Source organism: Gasterosteus aculeatus, chromosome 10, assembly GCF_964276395.1.
Source record: "Gasterosteus aculeatus chromosome 10, fGasAcu3.hap1.1, whole genome shotgun sequence".
In the NCBI taxonomy this organism is placed as follows: domain Eukaryota; kingdom Metazoa; phylum Chordata; class Actinopteri; order Perciformes; family Gasterosteidae; genus Gasterosteus; species Gasterosteus aculeatus.
In genome coordinates this window covers 6,316,272-6,343,037 of record NC_135697.1, presented here as the reverse complement: position 1 = coordinate 6,343,037, position 26,766 = coordinate 6,316,272, and the positions used below count along the sequence as shown (strand labels likewise).

The 26,766-nt window shown below is 48.3% G+C and overlaps 1 protein-coding gene and 1 long non-coding RNA gene across 14 annotated transcripts in view; one reads left to right on the top strand and one right to left on the bottom strand.

Annotated features, from left to right (window-relative positions):
- Window positions 1-15,799, top strand: part of rbms3 (RNA binding motif, single stranded interacting protein) — a 177,282-nt gene extending 161,483 nt beyond the window's left edge. For 8 of the 13 annotated variants that reach the window (XM_078081367.1, XM_078081361.1, XM_040188547.2 and 5 more), the window contains exons 11-14: window positions 4,958-5,068; window positions 11,435-11,524; window positions 13,093-13,217; window positions 14,070-15,799. In XM_078081367.1, coding sequence (XP_077937493.1) covers window positions 4,958-5,068; window positions 11,435-11,524; window positions 13,093-13,217; window positions 14,070-14,073 — 330 coding nt within the window. In that variant the 3' untranslated portion in view covers window positions 14,074-15,799. Of the gene's footprint in view, window positions 1-4,957; window positions 5,069-11,434; window positions 11,525-13,092; window positions 13,222-14,069 lie in introns of those variants that run through there. The other 5 variants (XM_078081366.1, XM_078081365.1, XM_078081364.1 and 2 more) reach the window with 2 other exon arrangements.
- Window positions 15,800-24,252: 8,453 nt separating this feature from the next.
- On the bottom strand, window positions 24,253-25,145 carry LOC144383545 (uncharacterized). The gene is made up of 2 exons (XR_013450986.1): window positions 24,985-25,145; window positions 24,253-24,838 (listed from the first exon to the last, which is right to left on the bottom strand). It is a non-coding gene; the product is annotated as an uncharacterized LOC144383545 (long non-coding RNA).
- Between the last annotated feature and the right edge of the window lie 1,621 nt (window positions 25,146-26,766).

Below are 26,766 nucleotides of genomic sequence, written 5' to 3'. Positions count from 1 at the left end.
TACTATGAACAATCTCAATCACAGCCAATTACAGACTTATATCCCTTTACGTTGACCTGTATTTGTAGCCCACAGCAACAGTGCCCACTGGCGTGATTAGCAAAACACTGATTTTCTGGGGTAAAAGTTTTATTGTAATTCAATCAACAACCTCTTGAGATATTGCACATGATTGACAGAAAAAATGAATCAATACGTGTCTGGAGATTGATCCATCATCCCTTTTGTTGTCCTTTCATTGTGGAGGACAAATAGCTTCACAGTAGATAAACATCTTTGCCAGAGGTGAGAAATTGTTTATTGGTATCTGGCTCCACATGCTAATCTGTTTACATACATTGCTGTGGCCCCTCGGCTGCTTCTCTTTCACAGTCGCGTTCCCTGTGGGTTGTTGTGGGGTCTTTTAGGCCTTTTGTTTCAAAACAAAATAAATTAAAATGTCATCATCAAAGGAGAATCCTTCAATAAGCCGCAATCTGCACCTCTATCATCAATGTGCACTACTGTTTCTGCGCTACTTCGGTTGGGTAGAATGAGCAGCTCACCATCCTGGCTTGGTCCTGGACACGTTGTGTCTTGTAGACAGGCTGTGCTGGTAATACGGGGGCAATCCAAGGCAGTCGGTTTGCCCCGAGCGGGGATTCATGCCGTGGATTAAGAGTGCAAGGCCCAGGATGCCGGTTCCCTTTTTTTGGGCTCTCCTGAATAGAAAGGTGCCTGAGGGTATATCTGAAATCTGTGCTCACAGTCGAGGCAGGTGAAATAAAAGTCAAGGGGTGGATATCGCCGGGCTTATTAGAACACAAACACAAAACAAGATTTTGAAAAGGTGAACTCAGCAGAAAGCAGCTCCCAGCCAGGTGTGTCTACAACGCGGCCTTCTGTAATGTTTGATTGAATGGATGCAACCCACAGGTGTCTCCTGCCTCCCCCTCCACTTCCGCAGCAACTACAAACTACATTCCAAACTGAAGCAGTTGTCGATCACTTGCAGGCGAGGAGTGAAAAGGAAAGGAATACCCCAATAACCGCCACCACATGATGTCCTAGCGATAGTAGTACGCCAGAGCAGCCAAAGGACAGATGGACACATGAATAAACAGGCTCTTCTCTCACGTTCATCCCGGGCAGTGAGATCACGTGTGTATGTGTTCAGATTGAGCAGGAACATATCAATATGGATGAAAATGCAGCGACATAGGCTCACTGTCCAGTACCTCGTGTGGCTTCTGAGGATTCGCTTATACCCACAGCATGCACCCCTTCAGGTGGGCAGGCACCAGCGCTCCCTGGCATTCTGCACCGTATAAAGTTACCAGTCAATCATCAGCAGATGTTGGGCAACACCAGGCTCTCCAGACCAATAAGGAGCTGCGTCTGTGTGTGCACGTTTCACTCGATACGGAGGAATGTCTGCGCCGTACTGAAGCTTTGGCAGAATTACTCGAACCCTGCGGCGGCGGCGGCGGAGCCTCGGCACCCCCGTGAGCACCTTGCGGTCTCGCGTGTCACGTTCACCCCGATGCAGCACGCGCTTCCAGCATCGGTGTCCCAACCGCCGTGACGTCACATGGAGAAACCAACGGGTCAAAACCCGAGAGGAATGTGTCACGTGCAGGTCCTATTTCAGGTGGACGACAAACAGTGATGCTTTGTTTGAGTGGGACACAGCCGCGGCATTGTTCGCCGCTCTTAATATATTTTTTTTCCTGCCAACTCTCACATTTTACGCCCACCGGTGTCACCCCATTCTTTCCGGTTACCCAGTATAATCATGAATGGTAATCCTGGCTTTGTTGTAAAGTTATTCTTCAAGGGACACTTGAACGTGCAAGTGTGACTCCATTGATTGATTGATGGTTGTTCTTCTGGTCTGTGAAGGTTGTAGTCTATTTACTTTGTGACATGTTGTAATACTCTGTAACACTCTTCCATCTGGCGCTGGCGTCCTGAAAGAGCAGATAAATGACAAAAGACCATTTCACATCAATTTCGGTCACATGGCTGCAAAACAGAGGACAATTTCTCATGTCAGCGTTCACAAAATTGGCTTAGATTCTGTGCAGCAGGAAGCCAAATACTCAGTTCCTTAAGCCCAATGACTCGGAACATGCTGCATTTACCTGACTGCGCCTTCAGTCTGTGGAGGGCTAGACACGTGCTGGAGGCCCTTAACCCTAATGGATCAGCCGGTATAAACACTCTATCTGTGTGACATTTATGTATCGCTTTACCCATTTTTAAGCTGTTATTCCCGATCAGCAACTGCAGACAAAGCAATGAATAGCAGCTGATACGGATCAGGGCTCCATCAGTCTGAGTGCTGCTCTTTACTCGTAATGAGTGCTTGTTAAAAAACACTGCTTTTTTTTTTTTTTTTACAAGACATTTTTATTTCCTGTACATTGTCTCCGGTCGCTGAGTGTATATCCTCGTATTTAACAACCAGGGCGCTGATATCATCCTTCTCTTGTCTTGTGCACGATCAATACCATCTCGAGCAAGATGGATTTTTCCCTCGCACGCCCCAAAATAGTGCATGCATGTGGAAGATCTGTGAACATTGCGTCGGACATTTGAGGTGCATTCGTTAGCTACCTCTCTCTGTCTCAAATCCCAAACATTTATTGTTCCATCTGTGTCAGTCTTCTCATTTTCTCTCCTCTCGAGTCGGTTTGTGGAAAGACACACACACACACACACACTAAAAACACTCTCTCCCACAGACACTCAGTCTGACAAACACAGAAAATCGAAATCACAAATCGGCTTAACTCTCCCTGACACGTCTGTGAATTAAGCCCTTCCGTTGCCCTCCCTTTCCCATTATAAAGGCATTGTCCAAGTCGGTAACAGGTAGCCCACAGCTCCTACTGCTTCCCCCTCGCTCCTCTCTCACTCTTTCCTTCTCTCCTCCCCGCCTCCTCTCTTCCGCTTTATCTTTCTTTGTTGTCTCTGGTTCTCCCCCTCCGTGTCCCTTCGCCTTTCTCTCCAATCCCCTGTCCTCCGTCTCCCCGCCCGTCTCTTCTGGCCTCGTCTTCCTCGTGACCTCCATCAGCTCTGTCCTTAATCATCCTTCCCCTCTCCTCACGCTCTCTCTCTTTCTTCCTGTTTACTCGTTTCCCCTCTCCTTTACTTGGCCTGTCTATCACGGTGGTGAACGCAGGGAACTACTGGTTGTTTTTTGTGGGGGAGAAATATTGAGTTACCTGCATTAGTTACTTAGGTTCAGATTTCTCACACAAAGACACACAAGATAATCAGTTAAACCACCCGGTAACTTGGAGTATTACTGGAGCATCAGAAAATGGTTGTTACAAGCTGGTTCCAAAGCGTCATTCACTAAATCAGGCAGAACCGTTAAAACCCAAGAAATGTCTTCTCATTAATTATTTTGGTAATTCCTTTAAATTAATGTTATCACGTGTCGGGTCAGATAAATAGACCAATGTCATGTTTCGCCATGTTAGCAAGCCTGCACACTGATACATAGCATAACATTGAATATTTTGTAATAGTCTCAACTTTTATTTTACTACTGTTATCATTCTCATAAATGGACAATGGAACAAAACAGAAATGAGACAGTGCTTTTTCCAGCTCTGAGTAGTTTTGCAGTTTTCTTCTCAGGTTTCATTCAGCTCCGACATTCAACAGTACGATAGGGCGGCTATATAGAGCCTCAGAGACTAAACTGAGCCCCCCCCCCCCAACTGCCCTTGTCTGTGTGGAGGAAACGGTTTTAACTTGGTTATGTGCAAATGTCCACTTAGTCATACTGTGACACGCGATTGCTGCAATATTAGTGCTCCTTCTAGTACTGACTGACAGCATTCACGCATCCTCTTTCTTGATATGCTGAGGTGAACCTAAGGGAATGATCACATGAAGCCAGCATATTGAGTGGTAGAGGGAGAACATGAGGGAGGGGGCAGCCGCCGAGCGAGAGTTGGCTGACTGTGTTGTGAATGCAGGGAGTAGACAAGCAGAGCGGCTCTGACAGGCTGTGTCTGCACAGTTTGTTCTCCAATAGGCCCACACAGAGTCACCGGTGGGTGCGCACACGCACACACACACGCACACGCTACCAGAGCTGCACACGCCCACACACGCAGACACCAGTCAGTCTCACACTCGTGCACTAATGGTGTTACGCACAGTGAGCTGCAGGCTTAGCTGCAAACACGCACACACACACACTCACACACACACAGAGTGAGAGGAGAGGAAGCCGGGCGCAGGGAGAGGGCTCGGTTTTCAACGCGCTCCTCCCGAGGCGAGGCGTCGGTGCCGGGAAAATGGAGCCATCACAACGAGGGATGAAAGTGCGACAATGGTTTCATCACTTTCCCCCGTGTTCCACTGCACCGCGGAAAAAAAGAAGAAGCTCCTAGCGTTCTCGTCCGCCTGTTAGGGAAAACACGCGGTGCATTAAAACGAGAGGAGGGGAGGCCCGAGAGTGAGGGGAGGCGGCAGGGCGGCGGCGGAGAGGAGGCATACTTTCTCCTCAATCAATGCACCGCTGAAACCCATATCGTTGATGCATCCGCAGCACATAGTGACTATTTTTATGGACCGAAAGACAATATTGTGTATTGATCTTGAAAAATGTCCCCGTGTTCTGCTGCTGTTTATCGACGACGTCCCCTCTTCTGTTCTTCCTCTCTGGCTGCGTGTGTCCTCGAATCAACCCCGCCTGAACCTCCCTTCTCCCTCCCTGTTTTTATTGCTTCTATGTTTTTGAAGATCCTTCCTGTGCCCCTGCTGCCTTTCTTTCTCATCGTATCCTTTCCAACCCAGACTTCCTGCATGGCCCCATCCTGTTGCATATCACAATTATTAACGTATTTTTTATGTGCACTCGCAGAGGGCCGTTAACGCCTCTGTGGAAGGTCACCAGAATAAAGGACATCCACAATCGTCACCGATTCTTCGTCTTTTCTCTCGTCTCCACCAGGGTGCAGTGATCACTCCAGCCATGGACCACACTATGTCCATGCAGCCTGCCAGCATGATGGGCCCTCTGGCCCAGCAGATGAACCACCTGTCCCTGGGCACTACAGGAAGTGTGAGTACACCTCGCTGCGGCAAAACGAGCCACGCACGTGCCAAAACACAAACACACAAGGATCTCTTTGTTGCCAGGATACCGTCAAGAGAACCTGCAAGTTCAGAAACTCAGCGCTGACGTTTTTTTCAATGTGTATATTTACAATTTTTTCCAACGATACTTGGCTTTCATTAATGTGGTTGTTAAGCGATTGCTGATTGGTTAATTTAGTTTACTGTGTTCAGTTTATTGCTAACAATGGTGCCTATTACATCGTAGCTGAGGCTGACTGAACTGCTACTTAACTGTTGCGCTATATTTTTGTCTTTTATACTTGTGTGTAGTTTTTACTACTTGTACCTCCTCTAAAACTTGAGTTGGTCTTTCGCCGGTAATACTTTGTTTCTCTCCTGACATGAGGGGAAATGTATTAAAAAAAATTGTCGTAACGTGTTATTTGCTCGATTGATGACACCAAATAAATGCTGGAAATGTGCATGTACACGGTTCCAGCATTTTAGGCGTCAATAGATCAGTAAGTACACGGCATTACCTAAAAATGCTCTAACACTACGAATCGATCCACTGAAAGCTGCTCTTAAAATGGATTTGTGGCTAGCGGTTCGCTGCTATTTCTTTGCAGCATACCAGTGGAGCAATGAAAAACATGTGAAAGTCAACATCTGCTCTTTGAGACAGAAAGTTATACGCTGAGAGAGAAATCACCAGGTGTCCATTACACAAGGTTGGGGTCAGAATGATCAAGTGGAGGGGAGCGTTATTCATTCGGGTCTAAGACAAAATACACATTGAGTGAGAGATGGATTTTACATTTCCTTTCAAGAAAGCCAAACCCTCTTAGGCTGTCGCCACATGTGCTCTGCCTTCATTTGGCTCATACTGCAAGCGTCCGCTGCCAGACATTGAGAGTCTTCCACATTAAACAGATTTCCTGCAAAGTGAATGGTGTGACAGGGTCCTCTTTTGTCCACCTTCCTCACTCTCTACCTCTAATTTCTGCTTCGTTCTCACACGTTCCGTCTCACTCACTCTCTGGATCACGCATCACATTCATCACACACACACACACACACACACACACACACACACACACACACACACACACACACACTGGCTTACAGTCGCTGCCCCCTAAACCAGGAACTCCCCCCTGTATCAGGATCAAGTCGCCTTAGAGGTGTTGCACAGTTCTGAAGCCCGACTTCCTGCCCTAACCCTGCTGCCTGGGGGCAGCCAAGCAGACAGCTTTGCTCCGGCACTACGTTTGATCTGTGTGTGTGTGTGTGTGATTGAAACAGTGCTGTATTGTACAGTTATCCATGTGTTTCCAGGTGAGCTGTCAGCGACTGTGACGCCATGTTGGCTCCCCCTCCCTAATCGGCCCCAGCTGTGCTAACAGCCAGGATTAGAGACAGACTAATCTATGATGATGGCTTCTGATGTTTGATGGGTTGTGATATAGGAGAAAGTGGGTTACGCCACTCTCTCTCTCTCTCTCTCTCTCTCCCTTTAAAAGAAATAATAATTCAGTTTTAGTCTCCCCTTTCTGCCTTGTGAGCTCTCCCGAGGCGATGTTCTGTTCAGCATCACTTCTTTATTGCCGGGATGCACACACGGCACGCCACACGTGATCATCAGTAGAAATTGAGACGTGTTTTCTATGAAGCTCACTCTCAGGCCAGATGAAAGCCCTTCCATAATGCCTGTTAAAGGAAGAGTCAGGAACCAGTGTCTGTAACTATCCACGCAGTAAAGTGGACTGGACACCACATACTCATAAAGCACATTCCTGTGCATGGTGTTGGGCTTATGACCACCACCAAGTAGTCACGGGACTCAAGCGTCGCCTTCTGTGACGCACACCTACCATGAGTAGTGTCTCCAGAGTCAACAACCCATCCCGGCTTCCGCCACTCCTCAGAATACTCTTGGCTGTTCCAGGACTCTCTGCGGCTGCTTGTGTGTGGCTGCGGCTTCTCTCCTCCTCTGCAAGAAAAGAACCAAATGTTCCCGGTCCGCCCAAGCTGCGACACTGGTGTGGTGACCGTAGCTTTCCGAGGAAACGCCATGTTGTTCTGCAGCAAGGATCGGCACGCGGGGTTTGGCCTATTTAACAAGCTGGGTCGGCCGATGGTCACCGCTTCGGAATCACGTCGCGCTGCCAGAAAATGATTCTGTTTTCAACATCTCCACAGTCTCCCGGCTCACTTTGGTGTCTGTCTATCTTGAACAACTTGATTACAGAATGCTAGAGAACCTCAGGCTCACTGTTTATAGATGGCACACATCAACATGCCATCCGTGCTCCTCACAGATTTATTCCACCATGTTTGGTGCATATCGCTCGCTGACTGATTTATTTACTGTCTCTTCGCCCTAACCACTTAGCAGGAGTCTATCCGTCATGCTTTGTTTTTGCTCGTGCCTGTTAGATGTTGTGCACGAGTTGTTGTGCGCGTGCTCTATTGTGTGTGTGTGTGTGTGTGTGTGTACGCACGTCAGTGTCTGCGTTATTGTGTGAGCGACATAGTGTCTGACATGACAAGAGGTGACCTTCCTTCTGTGTTCTCCATCCTCTTTCCGTCATGGCATGGAGAACCCAGGTCTCTGTTGTCACGGTGACAGTGGTGATTGACAGCTTCTGTGTCCCTGCAAGACAGATTTGTGTGAAGCGCTTCCCTCTATTATCCGGGCCGTTTTCCTTGGTTTTCTGCGGGGGGAGTCTAAGTACAGCATGTTATTCTACATTTCCATAACCGTGCATGGTTTTGTTTAAACTTTACTCAGCCGAGTCGAGCGAGCGTGCCGACCCTTCGTTTGTAGATCCGCAGCCAAACATTAACACACCTTGACGTCCGCGTGAGTCCCAGTACCACTGAGCTGTTAGCTCCTCGTAGGACCTTGAAGGTAATTGTGGCATTTTTCAAGTTTACAATGTGCTTTGAATGTGTTTAAGGGCTCGCAGCCAATAACTATGGTGCCAGAGTTGTGGCGCTCTTGAATAAATTTTAACGTTCTGAATTTGATGTTCGTGCTAAACTTTTGTATATGTTCCCATTTTATATTTGCATAAAATGCATGAGCTTGCTGCAAAGAACCAGACTCAACCAGACGCAGTGCAGGCAGATCGTAGCCTTAAACTGTGTCCTGATCATAAAGAACAGCGGTTTATTAAGTTTATGTTTACTGTTGGCGACATAATTTGGGTATTTTACAGCAAGTTGGTTACTGTAAGAATGACTTTCTGTCATATTTGGTCAAACTGTATCCTGACTGTAGCACACGACTGAAAACACCTGGCAGATTTCAGCTTCAGGAAAACAACCAAACAGTTTGTGAAGATTATGAACTCTGATTGTGAAACTGTCAAACTAGGCAGCGCTGATCATCAATTTTCATTTTGGCATCTTTTTTAGATTTAGTCTTTAGACTAAAATGCTAAAATGTCTATTTCAAGTCATTGACGTATAATTTTAGTCTATGACACCTCAAAAGATTTATGTCCAGTTTTAGTGAAAAGTGATAATATGACATTCCCCCTTTTTTTTTTAATTTCAATTTTTTTCAACAAAAATTCATTTTGTTGTTTTATTGTTATTTAGTCTTCTTCTTGTGTCAAAGTTGATTGATTTATTTTAGATTTTATGGAATATTTCAGTCAATCTTGTCCAGCCAAAACAATTATTGCGCAATTTCAGTGAGCGTTTGCGTCCCTCCGTGCATGCGTGAGACAAACAAAAACAGACAGATTTCGCCAGTATAAATCTCCTCGATGGAAGCGTTAACAAAGCCCGGAGGCCAAGATATGGAGGCCTTTTCACCGTAAAGTGGCACAGCACCGTGATTCACAGCCGCCGGTGTGCAGCTCCATTGTGATGGAGCCTCACAGCGAAGATCAATAGTCATCACAGCCCATCTCCACGCCGCTCCGCCATTAATAACCCGCACTGAGTAGCTAGATGCTCGTGCCTTGACCAACTGTTATCCTCTAACAGCGTGTCAACGCAGGGGATGGATGTGATGGAGGGATAAAGACAGAGGCAGATGAGTCATTTAAACATGCTAATGGAGTTTGCTACATTCCACCTCCACCAAAAGTACAATTTCCTGACTCATAGATTGTTCTTCTTCAACCAGCGGCTGAAAGTAGACGATCTTATTCGGTGCACAGGGCCCAAACTCAATAGTGAGGTACACACACACATTACATTGACTTTATACAGTGCTTATAGATGCATGAGAGTGATGGCACAAGAGACTTAAGGAGTCTGCTCACATCAGCCTCGTTAAGGAACTATTCAGGCCTCCCGTTCATCAAACATACGCACAGGCCATCTGCTCCAGGTGTGTGTGTGTGTGTGTGTGTGTTTCTGCACGGGTGTACGTGACTGAGTGTGAAACATCATTTATGGCCAATTAGGGATACTTCATATCGACCAAACCTGTTCCCTGACTATGGACAGAGAACTATTAAATGTGTTGAAATTGGACAAAAATCATCTTTATTGCCATAGCAACCCAATTCACTGAAGCCATGCTCGACGTCCCCCTGACTTGAGACCACAGCGGCTCCGACAGCATGCCCTGCTCAACCTGCCACATTAGATAGGTTAACTAATGGTTATGGTGGAAGGCTAATTTAAATTCCTTTGGCAGTCCTGCAGAGAAATATAACATTTCAGATGGACACTGTGCCTTTGACAGGGAGGTTTCGATAATGCTAATTATCCTTTCATTTGCTCTCGCGCAGGCCTCACAGGTGAGTCGGCTGAATAAGTTAATGGGAAGTAGAGGCAAAGACTAAAAGTGCTGCAGGGAATTGGTATGCATGGTATGCATTCACCAGGGAGAAGGTCACTTGAACAACCCGATTTAGACAATAGCAGGTTGAGAGAGAGGGAGGGGGGGGGGAGAGGGAGTGACAGAAAGGTGAGAGGGAAGAGGGGATGACACGGAGAGGTAATGTGGTAATGTGTCAGGAAGTGTGGACGCGCCGCCTCACCCCGTCCTGGGTGTGACAGCCCCGAAGGTGTGATAACCTTAAGTTCGCACGCGCACCCGCGGCGGCGCCCCAAACTCAGACGCAAGCGCACGCTCACATTCATGGCGGGGCATCCTCCCGGCCCTGTGTGGCGTCAGTGGGGGAGTTAATCACCCATGTCCATGGCCTTTAGCTGCTCTCATTAGGGGTGAGCGGTGGAGCCGTACCCGATCCATTAGCAACGCCGCCGGTAATGACACTTCACCGGCACCGCCGGGCCCGCGGCCAAGGCGGGCTGCGCAGCCCCGGCACAGCTCCTCCATTACCGCTGCATGCTGCCGCCACGCTTTTTTTTTTTTTTTTTTACCGCTGGCAGGGGGACTGAGAGGAGAAAGGAAAATAAGACAGAAAAAAGATCGTGCTTTCCTTTTTCTTTTTTTTCCCCTGGACCGGAAAAGTAGCAGGAAGACGAGGAGAGGCTTTTATCTGAGATCACATCCGTTGGCGCTGTACTGCAGCATTATCATTCCAAGCCTCTTTATCTTTGTCTATCTCAGCCGCACACACACACACACACACACATGCATGCATGTATGTTCCCAAAACCCAGCTGCACAACTTGTTCATCCACATGCACACTTGGACAGACAATAAGTCATCTTCTATGCACAGGGATTTACTAATTAAAAATAAGCACACACACACTCACACACACACACGCACGCTGGCAAGTCAGGCTGACACAGGCGTGCACGTTTGACTCACACACACAGGCACACGTACACGAAAAAGGAGAAAAGCCTCCCGCAAAGTGCCGCGTCCTCATTCATATTGCATGAGAAAGCCCCCTGGCTGTCATGTAACGGAACGTGTGTCACGTCTGTAAAATGGCCATCATGGAGTGAGCCAGCAGCCCGTAAGAAGTCAGGGCAGGCGTGTTTAAAGGATGAGAGGCCCTCTCTCTCTCTCTGTGTGTCTGTCTGTCTCTCTTTCGTGCTCCTCGGTTGTACCATTGTTTTTATCTTCTTCTCTGAAGTCTTTGGTGGAGCAGCTGGACATTTCTTGCACCTCCCTCCCCGCCGTCCACCTCACATACTCTCTTCTGCTCTGCTCGGCTCATCTGTGTTCACACGGAGTGCACACATATTCTTTTAGCGCCCTCCGAAGGCGGCGGAGAGCACAGCACCCACTGGTTTCTGCGAAGTAATTGCACTAAAAGAGACTTTTCAGGAATTTTGATGTTAGATATCTGAAACCTCTTTTCCTATTTTGATTACTCAGAAACGAGCGTGCCGTTAACATGTAATAATGTGTTGTGATGGGTGTGTGTTTGTGCGCGCGGAGGGTTTTTTATATGCATTTGTCTCGTATTTGTGTTTCAGTACATGACTGCTGCAGCTGCTGGGGCGCCTATGCAAGGGACCTACATTCCCCAGTACACTCCTGTGCCTCCTACAGCCGTCCCTGTCGAAGTAAGTCCCGCACACGGTACCCGCTAGACCGTCAAAACCGGAAACATCTCTACGCGGCACAGCCCACTCGCTTACACCGACAAGCGCTCACTTCAAAATTGCGAAAGCTGCCCGGCACAACACCAGAACAAAACAATCATTAAGCAGACTGATTGCATTTGCCGTCTATCGCTCGCTGAACAAATGGCGTCGAAATAAGCAGGGTGCAAAACTGCAAGCGAGGCAAGACGAGTCAAAAGTTTTACAGCGTTTTGGGAAAGGCGTTTGAAGTGCAGCGCGGGGTTTGTCACTTCCTCGGCGGCTGTCTGAGCTGCTGGCAGTTTTCGGAGCGGTCCAGCCTGAGAAATGATGAGCGCGGGAAGCAGGCGGGCGCCGGGGAGAGCGTGGGACGGCTGTCTGCCGGCTGACAGTGCGGCCGCGTTCAGATGGACGATCCGTCGTGTATCGGATGACAGGAGCTGAAGTGAGACACAGTGCCGGCGGTGCTGCCCCCCCCCCCCCCTGAACCATCTCCACAGCCGGTCCGGGCTGCCGGGTGGATGGGACACACGCCCATCCGTCAGCACCAGCTCCCGGCTTAACCCACCAACCACGGACAATGACAGTTTCACCTGACAGACCCATTAGTCCCTCCCCCTCCCGTCCTCTCTCATAACCCCCCCTCCCCTCCCGAGCCGTACCGCCCTCTGAAAGTTCCTCACCAGGGAGTCGGGCGGAGGAGAGAAATGTAGTTGCAGCGTAGCCCGTGGCGCCTCGTGCACATTTCATCCTGAGCTCCGGCGTCTGTGCAGCGTCGGCGGTGAGGTGCACATCACTGCATCATCAGCCCGTGTCTGGAGGGCTGATGTATGGAGAGGACGCGGTATCCTTGAGAGCTTGTTAAAGGAGATTGAGATGACTCAAAGATGTGGTGGGAGGTGTGTGGGGGGGGGGGGGTGTCTACGGGGAATGCTGGACACACATAAAAAGGCTTGGAGGCATCTTTTTCACCGCTAACAAAGATGTTGGAAGTCCGCGAGCAATTTAGCACAGCTGTTTTTTGTTGTCGTACATATTCAACTCCCACACAGTAATCCCTGTGTCAAATCACAGTAATGGGAATTTTCCTCTGTTGTTAGAGGTGTATTTCACAGTGCTCCCAATATTTATACTTAATGTAAATGTGCTTAATTGCTGTAGCAAACTTAAGTGTTGTGTTAAACCTCCAAACAGCTTTTCTTGCGGCTGCACGTCAACGGGGCATAAAGGGAAGACGTGATTCTGCATGCGTCTCTGATAGGCACTTGGCTTATCTACAGTGTGAGGTCAGAGGTCTCATAATTAGATCATTTATTATTTGTATATCCAAAATACGCAAGTTAGTTGGAAAAGGGCTGTTTGGTCCTTGATTCAAATAAGAAAAAGCTCCTTTCGCAGTGCAGGACTGAGGGACATGCAGTGTCACGCGTGCAGAGTAGCAGCAGTAGTGGTTCCAGGCCCGTACTCTTCAGCAGGAAGTGGCGAGCTTTGCGGGGAGACCCTTGTTATAGTTGAGAGCTGACACATCTCCTGCCGTGCCGTGTCCTCAGGGAGTGGTGACGGACGCCTCCCCCCAGACAGTGGCTCCCTCGTCACAGGAGGTGGCTGGCCAGCAGCAACAGATCCAGGTGGACAGTGCTGGCGACCACGTTCCTGCTTACTCATACCAGTCCAAGTGAGTCAAACAGTGGAGCCGGACCGCTGCTGTCAACCGTTTTCACGTGGCGTTCTCTCCTTTCAGGGTAGTTTGCAGGCATTGTTCTCAGGGCGCCCGGTCCTATACCTAGGGAGGGGGGGCGGGGGGGCAACCAGAGGGGAATTCTTTAAGCTCGGCACAGTGACTGAGATGAACGGATTAGTTTGTGGTGGTCAAAGGTCACTGAAAACGCACTAAAATGAATAAGCTTATCGTAACGGTTCCAAACGAGGTTGTTGTAGACATATATGGATGTGAACTGCAACATGATAACATGAATAGTTATTATTTATTATTAATCTTTCTTCAGTTGTGATGATTGTTGAGCGAAGCATTAAAACATATTGAAACGATGTATATTTGTCGTCAGAGATTTCGCCCCTCCTCTTTCGTACAGATACATTCTGTCTCCAACACGTCAAAGTCCCGCCGGTAGAGACGGGCTTCCTGTCTGCCTGTCAGTTATTTGGTAATCCTAAAAAATATTTATGGAGCAGTCGAGTCGCGAGTCATTTCTTTTTGACAGATTGTAGTGGAGCAAAGCCCTACGAAATGCTGATCTAAATAAATTGAGAGCACTAAGAGGCGCAGTGGTGCCAGCGTAGATGACTCAAATTATTCCTGGCTGCTGTTGTCATTTGCTCGTCATTTCGGCAGCACTTTCTGCTTTCGTGAGCCGATCAGAGCCGGTTAACGTGCTTCTTTTTGCCCCACGGGGCCGTCAGCCTGTCAGATTCTGTGTTTGTGATATTGGTCTTTGATTACAACGACACAACCCTCTCTCCCTCTCTCTCCCTCTCTCTCCCTCTCTGTTTTCTCCTCTTTCTTCAGATAGCAACGGCCTGAGCGAATGTTCCTGTGACAGCGATGCCTTGAGACAGAAGGTGGCTGCACTGTGTTTGTGAGGAAAAGAGAAAAAGAAAGAGATTGCTTCCAGATTGCCCAGGCACCAAAAAAAAGACACTTTTTTTCATTTCCTACCTGGCCTACGAGAAAAAAAGACAACAAAAAAAAGGGGGAGAAGGAGGCAAAGAGGGCAGTGGAAGTGGGTGAGGGAAAATTGCTGGGCACAGTGCAAAGAGGTGGAATTGTTTAGTATGGGAACCTGCCGGAAGAGCCGGGCTGAAGCTTGAAAAGTTTCTCAAAGAAAATTCTCAACCAATAAAATAAAAAAAAAGAAAGAAAAAAAAAAAAGGTTGAATGCGCAAGTAGGCGATGAAGTTTATTTTGTAATTAGAAAACGGGAGTCAAGTTTGAGATACACACAGAGATTGTCTTCCTCAGATATTAAGCTACAATTTCTTTTCACTCTTTTTTATGTTCTAGTGTTACATTTTACTTTTCTAGATATATTCAAAAACAAAGTGTTTTTTTTTTTCTTTCTTGAATCTTCATGGCCTTAATTTGAAGGGCGGCAGAAACTTTTTACAGAGTTTAAGTCTGACGTCTGGTTAGAAAAAAAAAAGGAATAAGCAAACAAAATCAGTCTCTTGGACCACTTGGATGGTTCAAGACACTGGAGGAGTTGCTCTCAAGAGGAAAAAAGAATCTATCACATAAGCTGTACAGATTTAATAGAGAAGAGCTTTTTTCTTTTCTTCATTAGAAGAAAACTTTGATAATTATTATGTCAGAGGTAACTAAGTGTCAGAAGAAAACAAAATGTCTGTTGGGGAAAAGGACTTGTGGGTGTGTGTGGGGGGGGGGTAGATGGGGGGGTAGAGGGAAGCTTTGAAGAGATTTTTCACATTGAGGAAAAAATGAAAACATAAGAAAACGTGCTGCATTGTGGATGCGGTATGTTGCAAATGCTGAACTTGTTTTTTATTATCATTATTATTATTTTACATGGCAAAGTTGCTGTCAATGACATTAGTGCTTTTTATCTGCCACATTTGACCTTTTTTATGAGCTTAAAGATGTTTTTAGCCCGCTTTGCTTGTCACACTGCAAAAAGGAGGAGGAAGAAATATGGGGAAAAAAACTATAAAATACTAAAATACTAAAAAAAAAATATGGAAAAAATTCTGGCAGTGAATTAAAAACAGTAGATTCGGTAGGAGCTTACGGTTTAAACCAATCAGTGCAAAAGCAATAGAGGAAATTGTTGACAATTTCTGTAGTCTTTCCTAGTTGTGGATCAAATGCAGCCCATGGACGGCCATTTTTATACCAAAGATGAAGAGACACTCTGAACCAGAGTTTTGTTTTTACTTTTTCTTTCCTTTCTTTTGTTTTCCATTTCTCAGTTTGATTTTGTTGTTGTTGATGTTGTTGTTGTTGATGATGATGCTAATGTTGATATTATTGTTGTTGATGTTGATGTTGCTGTTGTTTTTTATTTGACCTTGATGGCCGGACCAGTCCTTTCTATCCTTCTTAACGTCTTCTTTTTCACCCGGTTTAAGCTAGTTTTCCATGGTTGTCTCACACACACACGCACACACACACACACACACAAACCTCAGAATACAAACACTTACAGTGTAGAGTCACACATCAAACAGTATTTAAAGTGTGAAGCAACCAGTGGCAGTCCTACCAAAAGTCCTTTCTCTTCATCTGCTGGTCTCGTATTTTTCAGAGTATGTCACACATCAGTTCTAAAATGCTTTCGCACATTGTTGTTGCATTCCGCCTCTCTCTCTCTCTCTCTCTCTATCTCTCTCTCTATCTCTCTCTCTCTCACTCTCACAGATGCTGCAGGGAAAAATGTTAGAAAACAGATTGTGGAAAGCTCCGTGGTTGTCGACACATGGCTTCCAGCTTCGTCCCTTTTAGTGATTTTTGGCCTCAGTCTCTTAACGTCTTTAATTGAGCTGTAGCTAACTCGACCATTCCTCGTGCAAAGCGAGCTTCAGTGTTGATCTCCCTGTCAATCTTCTGTAATCACAGGTGACTTTTGTGCGTGTTTCCCTGCCCATACCAGATGAGTGGTGTTGGCTGCATATTGGACGTCAGGTGAGTAGTTTGAGTCTTTAGCAATGATTGCATCAACTTTATGGCACTTGATGGTCTTAACAGAGCTTATTTAAAACACACATAGATACTTGTTAGAGTCATTCACTCATTTAATAAGAAAATGACTTTTTTAAAGAATTATCTTTATCGCCTTCTTCCCGAGGGTTAGATGAGAAGTACAATTTCACTCTCGTCTGTACGGTAAATATGAGCTACCGCCAGCAGCCGGTTAGCTTAGCTTAGCACAAAGGATGGAACCAGGGGCGAACCGCTAGCCTGGCTCTGCCCAGAGGAGACACAATCCACCCACCAGCACCTCCAAAGCTCCGTAATCACAACCTTGTTTCGTGTTTTCTCGACGCGTACAGAAGAAACGCAGTGCAAAAGCGCCACCTCCTGGTTCCGCAGGGCGTTAGTGGGCGGGCGCAGTAATTAACCGCAGTCTCGTCATCACCACGAGCTCGACAACGCAACCAGCAGAGACTCACTTGCAGCAAAGAAATGCCGCAGAATTCAATCGCGGCCGCTAACCAGGCTCCTCAGCAGCCATAACAAGGCACTGATGGCGGCTCCTTCCTCGGCCGCCGCTGAGTGTCAGTTGCTTGCTTGTCCCAATTTGTTGCACAAACAGCCCCCGTCACATCTCATCCGGTCTCCCCGTCCCGGAGCTGTGGGAGGTTTTCAATGATTTCACCTCTGAGGATTGCACCCCCGAAGACATAGCTTTTGGGACAACGGGCATTTCCGCCCCCCATTACAGCGGCCTTTGTGTGTGTGTGTGTGTGTGTCTGCTCGGCTGCCCCCCCCCCCCCCCCCCTCCCCTCCCCACACACACACACCCCACCCGCCCCATCGCGGGGCCGCCGCGCTAAAGAGAAGCCGCTCTCTTCCTTGCTTCACCGGCACTATTAATGTGCCATGGCCAAGCCAGGTTCTTTTTTCCCTCATCCCCCCCCGCCCCCCCAGACTCCCCCATTACTCTCTCTTTCTCTCTCTCTGAGGTTTCTTCTCTTTATTGGATGGTGCGGAAGCAGAACCACAAACCAATTTCAGTCACTCTCGCAATGAGGCTTGACGGGCCCAATTTGTCTCCCTCCGGGGCAATAGGATCCACTCCAGTGTCCCTAGAAAGACCCCTTTCTTTAGAGAAAGAGGGAGCTCTTTGTTCAGCGACTTCTGTACTCGAGCGCTCGTTTTCATACCACTCATTCTAATCTCCGGCGCTGCGCTGCGATTCGGGCCGCGGTGGCTTGTTGTGGATCGTAAAGGCAAGCTGAGCCTCCTCGCGAGGCATCTTTGTAACCAACAATCACATTTGGCATCGAGTGCCTTTCAACGAGGCTTCATAAAGGATGGATTTCATAAATCCAAATAAACCCGTGTGATAGTTCCAGTTAGTTTTTGTTTTTTTTCTTTAAAAGCACATGGAAGAGCTTGTTGGAGTCAGTTGTGCTGAAGAAATGCTGCACAATATGGAAGCTCCCCTGCGGTGCTAAAGAGGGAGCAGTCTTCACTGTGTCCACTGTTCAAGCCGCACTTAACAGGCCACCTGTCCACTTGAAGACGCACAAAAGACACACTATAAAAACCTGTTAAAACCATTCCCACGTTTGTTCCGCCCTCAGTTTGGTGTTAATACCTGCTTATTTACGGGGGTCAAGGGCCAAGTGTCTCGTTCAAAGTGTCTCTCAATGAAGAATCGGCTGTTTATTGTCCAATCAAATCAACACCCGCCTTATTTCTCTTCATCTCATCTGCCACTCAACATCTGCTTGTCCTCAGGCTGTGGTTTGAGGTCTTGTCCCCACGAACAAGTCTCCCCCACATCACGCATCTCATGAGCTCAATGTGTCCTGTTTCTGAGTCGCTTCAAGTGACTTTACCAGTTTTCAGATAGTGTGTGTGTGTGTGTGTGTGTGTGTGTGTGTGTGTCGCCACAGCAGAGTTCTCCAGACTTTTACGGCGTCTTAAGGAGACATTTTTGAAGCTTAATAGCACTCGGGATGCAGGGGTTTCACATCGGAGAGCAGAACGTCCCACAAATGTCCTGAGATTCAATGGTAATGGCATGATGGGGAAACGGGATTACAAACAGCCAGGAGATTAGAGAGAGAGAAAGGAAATGCACAACAGAAAATCGGCTCTATTTTGCTAATGGAGATCCAAGAAAGAAAAAGATGTTCTGGCAGGTGTTTGCTTTTCATGTGCGGCACCAATACTTCACAGAGATCTGAAAGATTACCCGACCGAACAAACAGAAATGGCTTTTTCTTAATAGCACAATGGCATAATGTACTTTCCCAGAATACCAATACCTTCGTGGAGGAGTACAGAAGGCATGCCCGCAATTTTAAGGAGGCTGCAGCAGAAACGCTCCCTTTCAGCCCGTGTGTCAGCACAAAGCAGGAGTCAGCTACGCCCAGAGAGAAAGTGTGTGTGTAAGTGTGTGTGTGGGGGGGGGGGGGAGCATCATTAGCTGCTGTTGCCGGGGAGAAGTGGTCGTGGCCTGGAGTTTTCTGCGTCCCCGTGCAGCAGCGTGTCCCCCGCACAGGACTCACAGAGGCGACCAAGCTCGACCAATCGCTAATTAGCAACGCATCTCCCTTCCCGTCTCCATCGCACCGAGCCCCCCCCCCCCCCCCCCCCCCTTTTCCTTCGCAGGCGCTCATCCTTCTCCACCTCCCCCATCCTTCGAGTTATACCGAGTTACATACCGAACCCCAACTTTCGCTCCATCCGTTGCATCGGTTGTTTTCCCTTCCTTTCCCCCGTCCTTCTGAGACTCGGAGCGTACCACTATCGTTCTCCCTGTCTGCTGTTACTAGGGACAGCAGGTGGGATGCGGAATGTCCCAGTATGTCGTTCACTCACGCTGAATCAATCTCGGCCCTGCTGGGACTCCCTGACACCCTCTAATGGGTTGCCCGCTTGTGTCAGTGTCGGGATCATCCTGTTTGCTTGCATGGTGCCAAAAAAGACAAAAAGAAAGTTCATGCAATCATATGTGTAAAGTGTTGAGATTATCATTTATCTGAAGTTTTAAAAAACCACAATGTGCAGTGAATGTCGCTCATCTGGTCCCTGAAGTTCGGAAGCCCTGAGAAGCAAGTGAGAGAAAAAAAAACTGTTTTCTCGTCCGTGTTTTTGACTGAAGAAGAGGTGGAAATGACGATTTACTGGATTTTCCTCATAGTTCATCATTTGGTCAAGTAAAAAAAAAAAGTTTAAGCAGGTGTGTGTGTGTGTGATGTAGTCATACCTCACCAACATCCTGGTCCTCTCTGCTTACTCCACTGCTTTTTAAAGAAAAACACCGTCCTCAACTCATCGGTCCACACAATCACTGCCGCCATCCTTAATTGTGACGTGATCCAGGAAGTCGTGTATGTTGCTTCCGCGCGGTCACGGCAGCAAGCTCGCCAGACGTGTCGCATGTCGTCCTCAGTTCTCGCGAGGCTCCTTGTGAGCGGAGTTGCAGCCACTTGATTCTGGCAGGAACAGCAGTAGTTCAGAGTGACCCTGGCGAACTGCCTCCTGCTGAGTGTAAAGGAGAACCGTGCCTCAATTACTCGTCACAGACCAGCACACACACACACATATAATGCAGTGGGAAAATTGCTCAAACTGCCCCCACGTGAGCGAGGCCCTGTGCTTTTTAATTGATGCTTCGGTCCACCTTTGGCGAGAGCCATCGATTGGCCACGCAGCCGATCTCCAAACTGCTGCCGGAGAAAATCCAGCAGTCACTAGGAGATGGAGGAGCAAATTGTTGCGAGATGGCCGGCACAGAGAGTGCGTTAGGCACGGGATTAATGTATCAGATAAAAAGAGGAACTATTTATTAGGACAGCAGAGCGGTTTTTAATTTGTTTTTCGGTTATTTTTCTCTTTTTTGTGGTTTTTAGGTTGTTCCTTTTCACTTCTCTTTGTCTCAGCGCCGAGGAGGACATGGTCACGCCTCGCACACGCTGCTCAGTGTGTGTGATCTTTGAGAAACTATCTGTACATCTGTGGATGTTAGGATTTGACTTGGGTTTTATGAGTTGTTGTTTTTTTCTCTCTCTGATGAAGCTTTCAATAAAAAAATATGGTAAAAAAAACAAACAAAGTAGCGCTGTTTTCTTTTAATCTGCATTCGCAAACCTCTGTCTCCTCACAGCGATTTGTTTTTTCCGACCTCAAGCCGTTATCACAGAAACATTTATTATGCACCGAGCATCCTCCCAAGAAACACACACACACACAGAACACACCTTCTTACCCAGAGCCTATTATTTATATGACTAAACTGAAGCAAGAGGAAGGCCTATTAGTATCACCCAGCCTCACGGCACCTGCCGCGCGTCGACCTTGGGCCTTCACATCCTCCCATAATTACAGCCTTGGCAAATGGAGCTAACACCTCTCAACGGGATTCCCCCCATCGCAGCTCGCACACACTTGATCGGGGGTAAAGTGGTTATAATCAAGGATGGAGGAGCCTGCTGGAGGAAAGCGGGGGATCGATGGCAATGAATCTTCCTCTTCACTCTCATTTAGGCCCAATCAATCGCTGTCCTTGTCACCTCCCAGGGACGCCTGTACTGTCAATACGCCGGCTGCACGGTAGCCAAGTTTCCACTGCGTGAGACATCTGTGCAAGATCAAGGCAGCCATGCCGGCCCTGCGAGACAAAGGACATCTTAATAGAGAACAATCGACTGGTCGGACTGAGCCGTGCGTGTGCCTGTGCACTCGAACGTGCACGATCGGGCTGCCAGGACTCAGTTTCTCACCTCTTCTCTTTTTTCCCCCCATCTGCTGATGTGAGAATGCGAGGGAGTCCCTCAGTGTATCTCAGAGATAGGCGTCGGTGTGGCACATTTGGAGCAATATGAAACATTTTGCTGCTCCGTGGTTCCATGGTTTCCTCCACCACTCAAATGCAGGCTGTTAAATCTGGGGAAATGCAGTGGGATCCTTTATCGAGTGAAATGCCACCGATTCCATCTCATTCCCTTGGAGCCAGACAGCCTCCTTATCTGGGCTTATAGAGATGTAGCAGCTGAGCACCACAAGGGTGCAGCATACCAACACAGATGTTATCGGCTGTGTTTATTTCACAGAGCGGTTTGAACCCCTACAGACACACACACACACACACACACACACACACACACACACACACACACACACACACCACCACCACTGGATAGAGATCAAGGGCATCTCTTCTGGGTGAAACACGACAGCACTACTGTCTGCACAACCAGTCCTCCCCATTGAGCGTTTGCCATCTGCTGCATACATACGAAGATTAGGGAAGGAAAAGCCTGCACGTGCATTCAGATATATCTGTCCTGCTTGCAGTACAAATGATCTGGCTGATGTGTGCTCTTTGAGGGGCCCCGTGTGCAGCATTTGCTGTTGATAAGGAAGCTGCTGGCAAATCCTGTGACGACAGAGACGTATATAGAACCCCATGATTCAATGTCCATAGAAACGATGGATATTGCCACGGGGCTGAGCTAAGAAAGAGAGAATTTCAGGATTAGGATGGAAGTACGATAAATGCCCTGATTGCCTGTTGGTTCATTTGCATTTCTCTCTATCAGGAGGTCGCCATTGGAACCCCAGCACTCTCTAAAACGTCCCCATATAGCACATGTGACCCAAATAGCATAAAACAAACAACGTTTAATTAGTTGCCATCGTTCTTTCGGCGCAGAAGGGTATCTTTTGTGCTGACGACCAACAACCCGTACAGCCCTCGTGGGGGTGTCAGGGTCTGAACACAATTCATTGTATTCCCGGCCAGTCAGAACAGGGGACTCTGTGAAATTGGGTTGATCGGGTCTGGGACCGACCCTGAGCTTCCCGCTGCAGTCCAATCTGTGATCGTCAGCAACCACAAGCACACCTGGTGCTGCCTTATTAGCTTATAACCCACTAAGAGAGACATAATTAACCAAGAGGGAGTGAGTGTGGGGGGGCTGCACTGCTCAGCCAGAATCTAAACAACGTCCAAGAGGGATTTGCTGTGTTTTCAGGGGGAATTCATTATTTGCTTAATCTAGAAGTGTGTAAGTGCTTTTTTAGGCCAGTAAACCTCATTACAAGAGGCTAAATGTGGACATCTTATTAGCGAGGAGACGCATGATTCATATAAATACGCCGGTTTATTCGATTCAGGAATAAATATTGCTGAAGTCACATGTTTATAATCTTGGTACAAATCTGAAATCTGGTTTACGGATTATTCTAGTTTAGAAGACAAAATAAAGCAGTAAAATTCCAACTGTTGTCAATTGTTGATTGTAAACATCCATCACAGTTTATATGTTGACCTTCAGGTATTTGCCAAAGTGAGCGCCCCCTCAAGACTGATAAAACATCATTGTCAAAAATAAGACTCAAGTATAATGTTAATACTAGAATTATCCTTTAAATGAGTTGGGGTTGTAGTTTAAAGCTGCACCGATCAATAATCTTTATCAAATCTAGGTGGAGTGAACATCTCTGCCAGATCTGCTTTTCAAAATGACATGAGAACAAACTCAAAAACCACTAATGTCTTGTCCTACATCCACAGAGGAGTTCAGCCCGCAGCCCTCTTCCAATACTCCCGTGATGAATCACCAGCGTTGAGTGGCAGGACTTGGGAGCTCAGCCAAAGCCTGTTGAAGTTTACACTGACATTACTGGAACAATCGCATCCCAGGAGATCCTGGAGGCTGCACGGGAGGCATCGTTCCTCAGGTGGCACAGCAGCGGGGGAAAGGCTCTGCTCCCGTCTCAATCTTCTGATGCCGTAAATGTCAGTTGAGGATGTGAAAAAAGTGTTCTTGCTTCGCAACGTTCACATCAATGCGCTGTTTCCTATCAATGACCCTTCTGTGACCACTCAGTTAGATTGAGCAGCCTATAACACGTCCTCAAATTAAGTCAGTAATCATCTAATATTTAAATAAATAAATGTTTGCATAGTTGCTTCCCAGCAGGCCGGACGCGGGAGCTGACCTTTACTCCCCCAATGAAGCTGAATTGGTAACAAAAAACAGCTACAAAAGTCTAACCTTGTCTTCATGTCTGTGTGTTTGCCAGATGGATAGTGAGGGACAGAAGTGTGCTGCTGCTGACATGTTATATGCAGTAGAACATATAGCAACTTGTACTGTATGAAGGGTAAGAATAGCACAGCTCCACATAGTAAGGAGGAAGAGACATTGACCATTGAGAGGGACTGGCTAATCCTAATGAGGGAATGAATGTGAGTGTGCTATGGTGCTGTGCATTTAATAGGTTTCTGTGCGTGTGAGTGAAGAGGATAAGGGCAGAGATGGAGATTAACAGGGAGGAACGGGAGGTCAAAATGGGACTGAAGCAGAGAGTATACTTTCAGAGAGAAAAGGCCGTTTGTTTTAGAGATAGAATAGAAGAGAATAGAAGAGAAGGGTTGCTACGTAATAGTAATGAGAGGATAGAAGATGATTCATCATTCACCTCCTCTCCCTCCTGTGCAGCCCGTCGGACCTGGAGGGCTGCAGGATGAAGTCCTAATGGCTCTCCATTACCTCCGGGGCGTGTGATGGGATCTGCAGCGGCCCTGTGCAGGTGGATAAACCCTCCTCCCAGTAAGAGGGGGAAGACCACACATGCTCCGTGGGGCAAAGCCACGCGTATGTGGGAATCTTTTGTGTATTTGTTATTGTCAAAGTGGCTATTGAGTAATTCCGGAGGACTTTGGTAGTATAACAACTACCAAGACAGCGAAAATGTGATCATTTGTGTTCTTGCTGAGATATAAATGAGAAGATCGATGCCTCATGATTTCATGTCTGTGCACTTAATATGAAGCTGGATCAAAACATGCATTAGCTTTGCTTAGCTTAGCATAAAGACCGGAAGCAGCAACAAACAATCTCAACACAACAAAGAAAGTAAATAAGAGCAATGAAATATGTCAATGATATAATTTCAACTTCAACGGGCACTCCACCAATTTTACACTTGTGCAGTTCTTGTCACGGTGCGGTTCTCGGTGGACCCCAAAATGCAGAGACAGGAGACAAGATGGTCTTCAAAAGGTTTAATCCTCACAGCAGGATACACAAAAACACAAGGCGCTGGAAAAGGAGGAGACGACGGAGGTTGAGCTGGCTGGGCTGGCGTAGAGCACGGGAGAAGAGAGCCGGGAGCCACGAGTTGCAGCGGGTACGAGCGGGAATACTCTGGCACCGGAGTGACGAGCAGAGCCTGTCTTTATGGCACAAGTGATTAGGTGGGATGGGAACCAGGTGTGTCTCGTTCAGCACCAACCTCGCCCTCCGCCGTCTCCTACTGCCAGGGAAATGGAAGAACACAAAACAACAAGTATCAAAAATCACACCACGACAGTACCCCCCCCTCAACGGACGCCTCCTGGCGGCCTACCAGGCTTGTCGGGGAACTCCCGATAAAAGTCCCTCAACAAGTCCGGCCCCAAAATGAGCGAGCGGGACACCCACGACCGCGCCTCAGGACCGTAACCCTCCCAGTCCACGAGGTACTGATACCCCCGGCCGCGCCTGCGGACATCCAGCAGCCGCCGGACTGAGTAAGCAGGATGGTTGTCAACAAGCCGGGGGGGTGGCGGGGGTTCGGCCGGAGGGCACAGATCGCTGGTGGAGACAGGTTTCAATAGGGACACATGAAAAGCAGGGTGGATATGTAATTCCGGAGGCAATTTGAGTCTCATCACACTAGGATTGATCACTCTCTCAATCTCAAAAGGACCGATGTATCTGGGATCCAGTTTCTTACTCACGGTCTGGAGCGGGATGTCCCGAGAGGAGAGCCACACCTTCTGACCAGGCTGATATGGGGGCGCTGGGGAGCGATGTCGGTCCGCCAATCGCTGATTGCGAGCAGCAGTACGTCTGAGGGCCGCACCAGCCTCGCGCCATACCCGGCGGGCTCGCCGGAGATGTTCCTGGACAGAGGGGACTGCCACTTCGGTCTCCTGAATGGGGAAAAGGGGAGGTTGGAAACCCAGGGAAGCCATGAAAGGAGACATGCCTGTGGCGGAGCTGACCAGGGAGTTGTGAGAGTATTCCACCCAGCTTAAATGGGTGGACCAAGAGGCAGGGTGTTTAGCAGAGACACAACGGAGAGCTGACCCGAGGTCCTGATTGACCCGCTCCGTCTGGCCGTTGGTCTGAGGGTGGTACCCAGACGAAAGGCTGACCGACGCCCCTAACGCTTGGCAAAAGGCTTTCCAGACCCGAGAGGCGAACTGAGGACCCCGGTCCGACACAATATCCAGAGGAATGCCATGGAGTCTGAACACATGAAGGACGAGGAGGTTGGCAGTCTCTAGAGCCGAGGGACGAAGTGCACAGCCTTGGAGAAACGATCAACTATAGTAAGGATAACAGTGTTACCCTCCGAAGGTGGGAGTCCAGTAACAAAGTCTACTGCAATATGGGACCAGGGGCGGTGGGGAATCGGCAGTGGGCGAAGGAGGCCTGCGGGCGCTTGGTGGGAGGATTTGCTGCGAGCACAAACGGAGCAGGCTGAGACGAATTCCCTGGTGTCGGCTGCGATGGTAGGCCACCAGAAACGCTGCCGGAGGAGTGTGAGGGTCCGGTGAGAACCGGGATGACAGGCGATCTTTGAAGCATGTCCCCACTGGAGCACGGAGGACCTGGCCGTGGGCGGAACAAACAGCCGATCTTGGGGGCAGTCCTCCGGGGCGGGTTGGTCACGTAGTGCCTCCTGGACCAACTGTTCGACCTCCCACCTAGCTGCTCCTACCACACAGGAGGCAGGGAGGATGGTCTCCACGGGAAGGTCTTCCACAGGGGAGGAGAACTGGCGGGATAAGGCGTCTGGTTTTATGTTCCGCGACCCAGGACGGTAGGAGAGGGTGAACTGGAAGCGGCCTAGGAACAGGGCCCACCGAGCCTGGCGCGAGTTCAGACGACGGGCCGAGCGTAGGTAGGAGAGGTTCCTGTGATCGGTCCATACTAGGAACGGGTGTGTGGAACCCTCCAGCCAATGCCTCCACTCCTGGAGAGCGAGGACCACAGCCAGAAGCTCCCGGTTACCCACGTCATAGTTCTTCTCGGCTGGGGTCAGACGACGGGAGAAAAAGGCACAGGGGTGAGTTCGTTGATCGACAGGGGATCGCTGGGAGAGCACCGCTCCAACACCGGTGTCCGACGCGTCCACCTCCACGATGAACTGAAGAGAGGGATCTGGGTGAGAGAGCACAGGGGCTGAGGTAAACAAGTTCTTAAGACGTCTAAATGCAGTCTCGGCTGCCTGTGACCACAAAAAGGGGGTCTTGGAGGACGTCAGCTGGGTAAGTGGTCCTGATACCTGACTGTAGTTACGGATGAATCTCCTATAGAAATTAGCAAATCCCAGGAATCTCTGGAGTTGCTTCCTGGTGGAAGGGGATGGCCACTCTGCCACCGCTTGGACCTTGGCAGGGTCCGCCTTCAGCTGTCCCTTTTCCACCACAAAACCGAGGAAGCTGACAGAGGTGACATGAAACTCACACTTTTCGGCCTTTACAAATAATCTGTTTTCCAGCAGTCTTCTC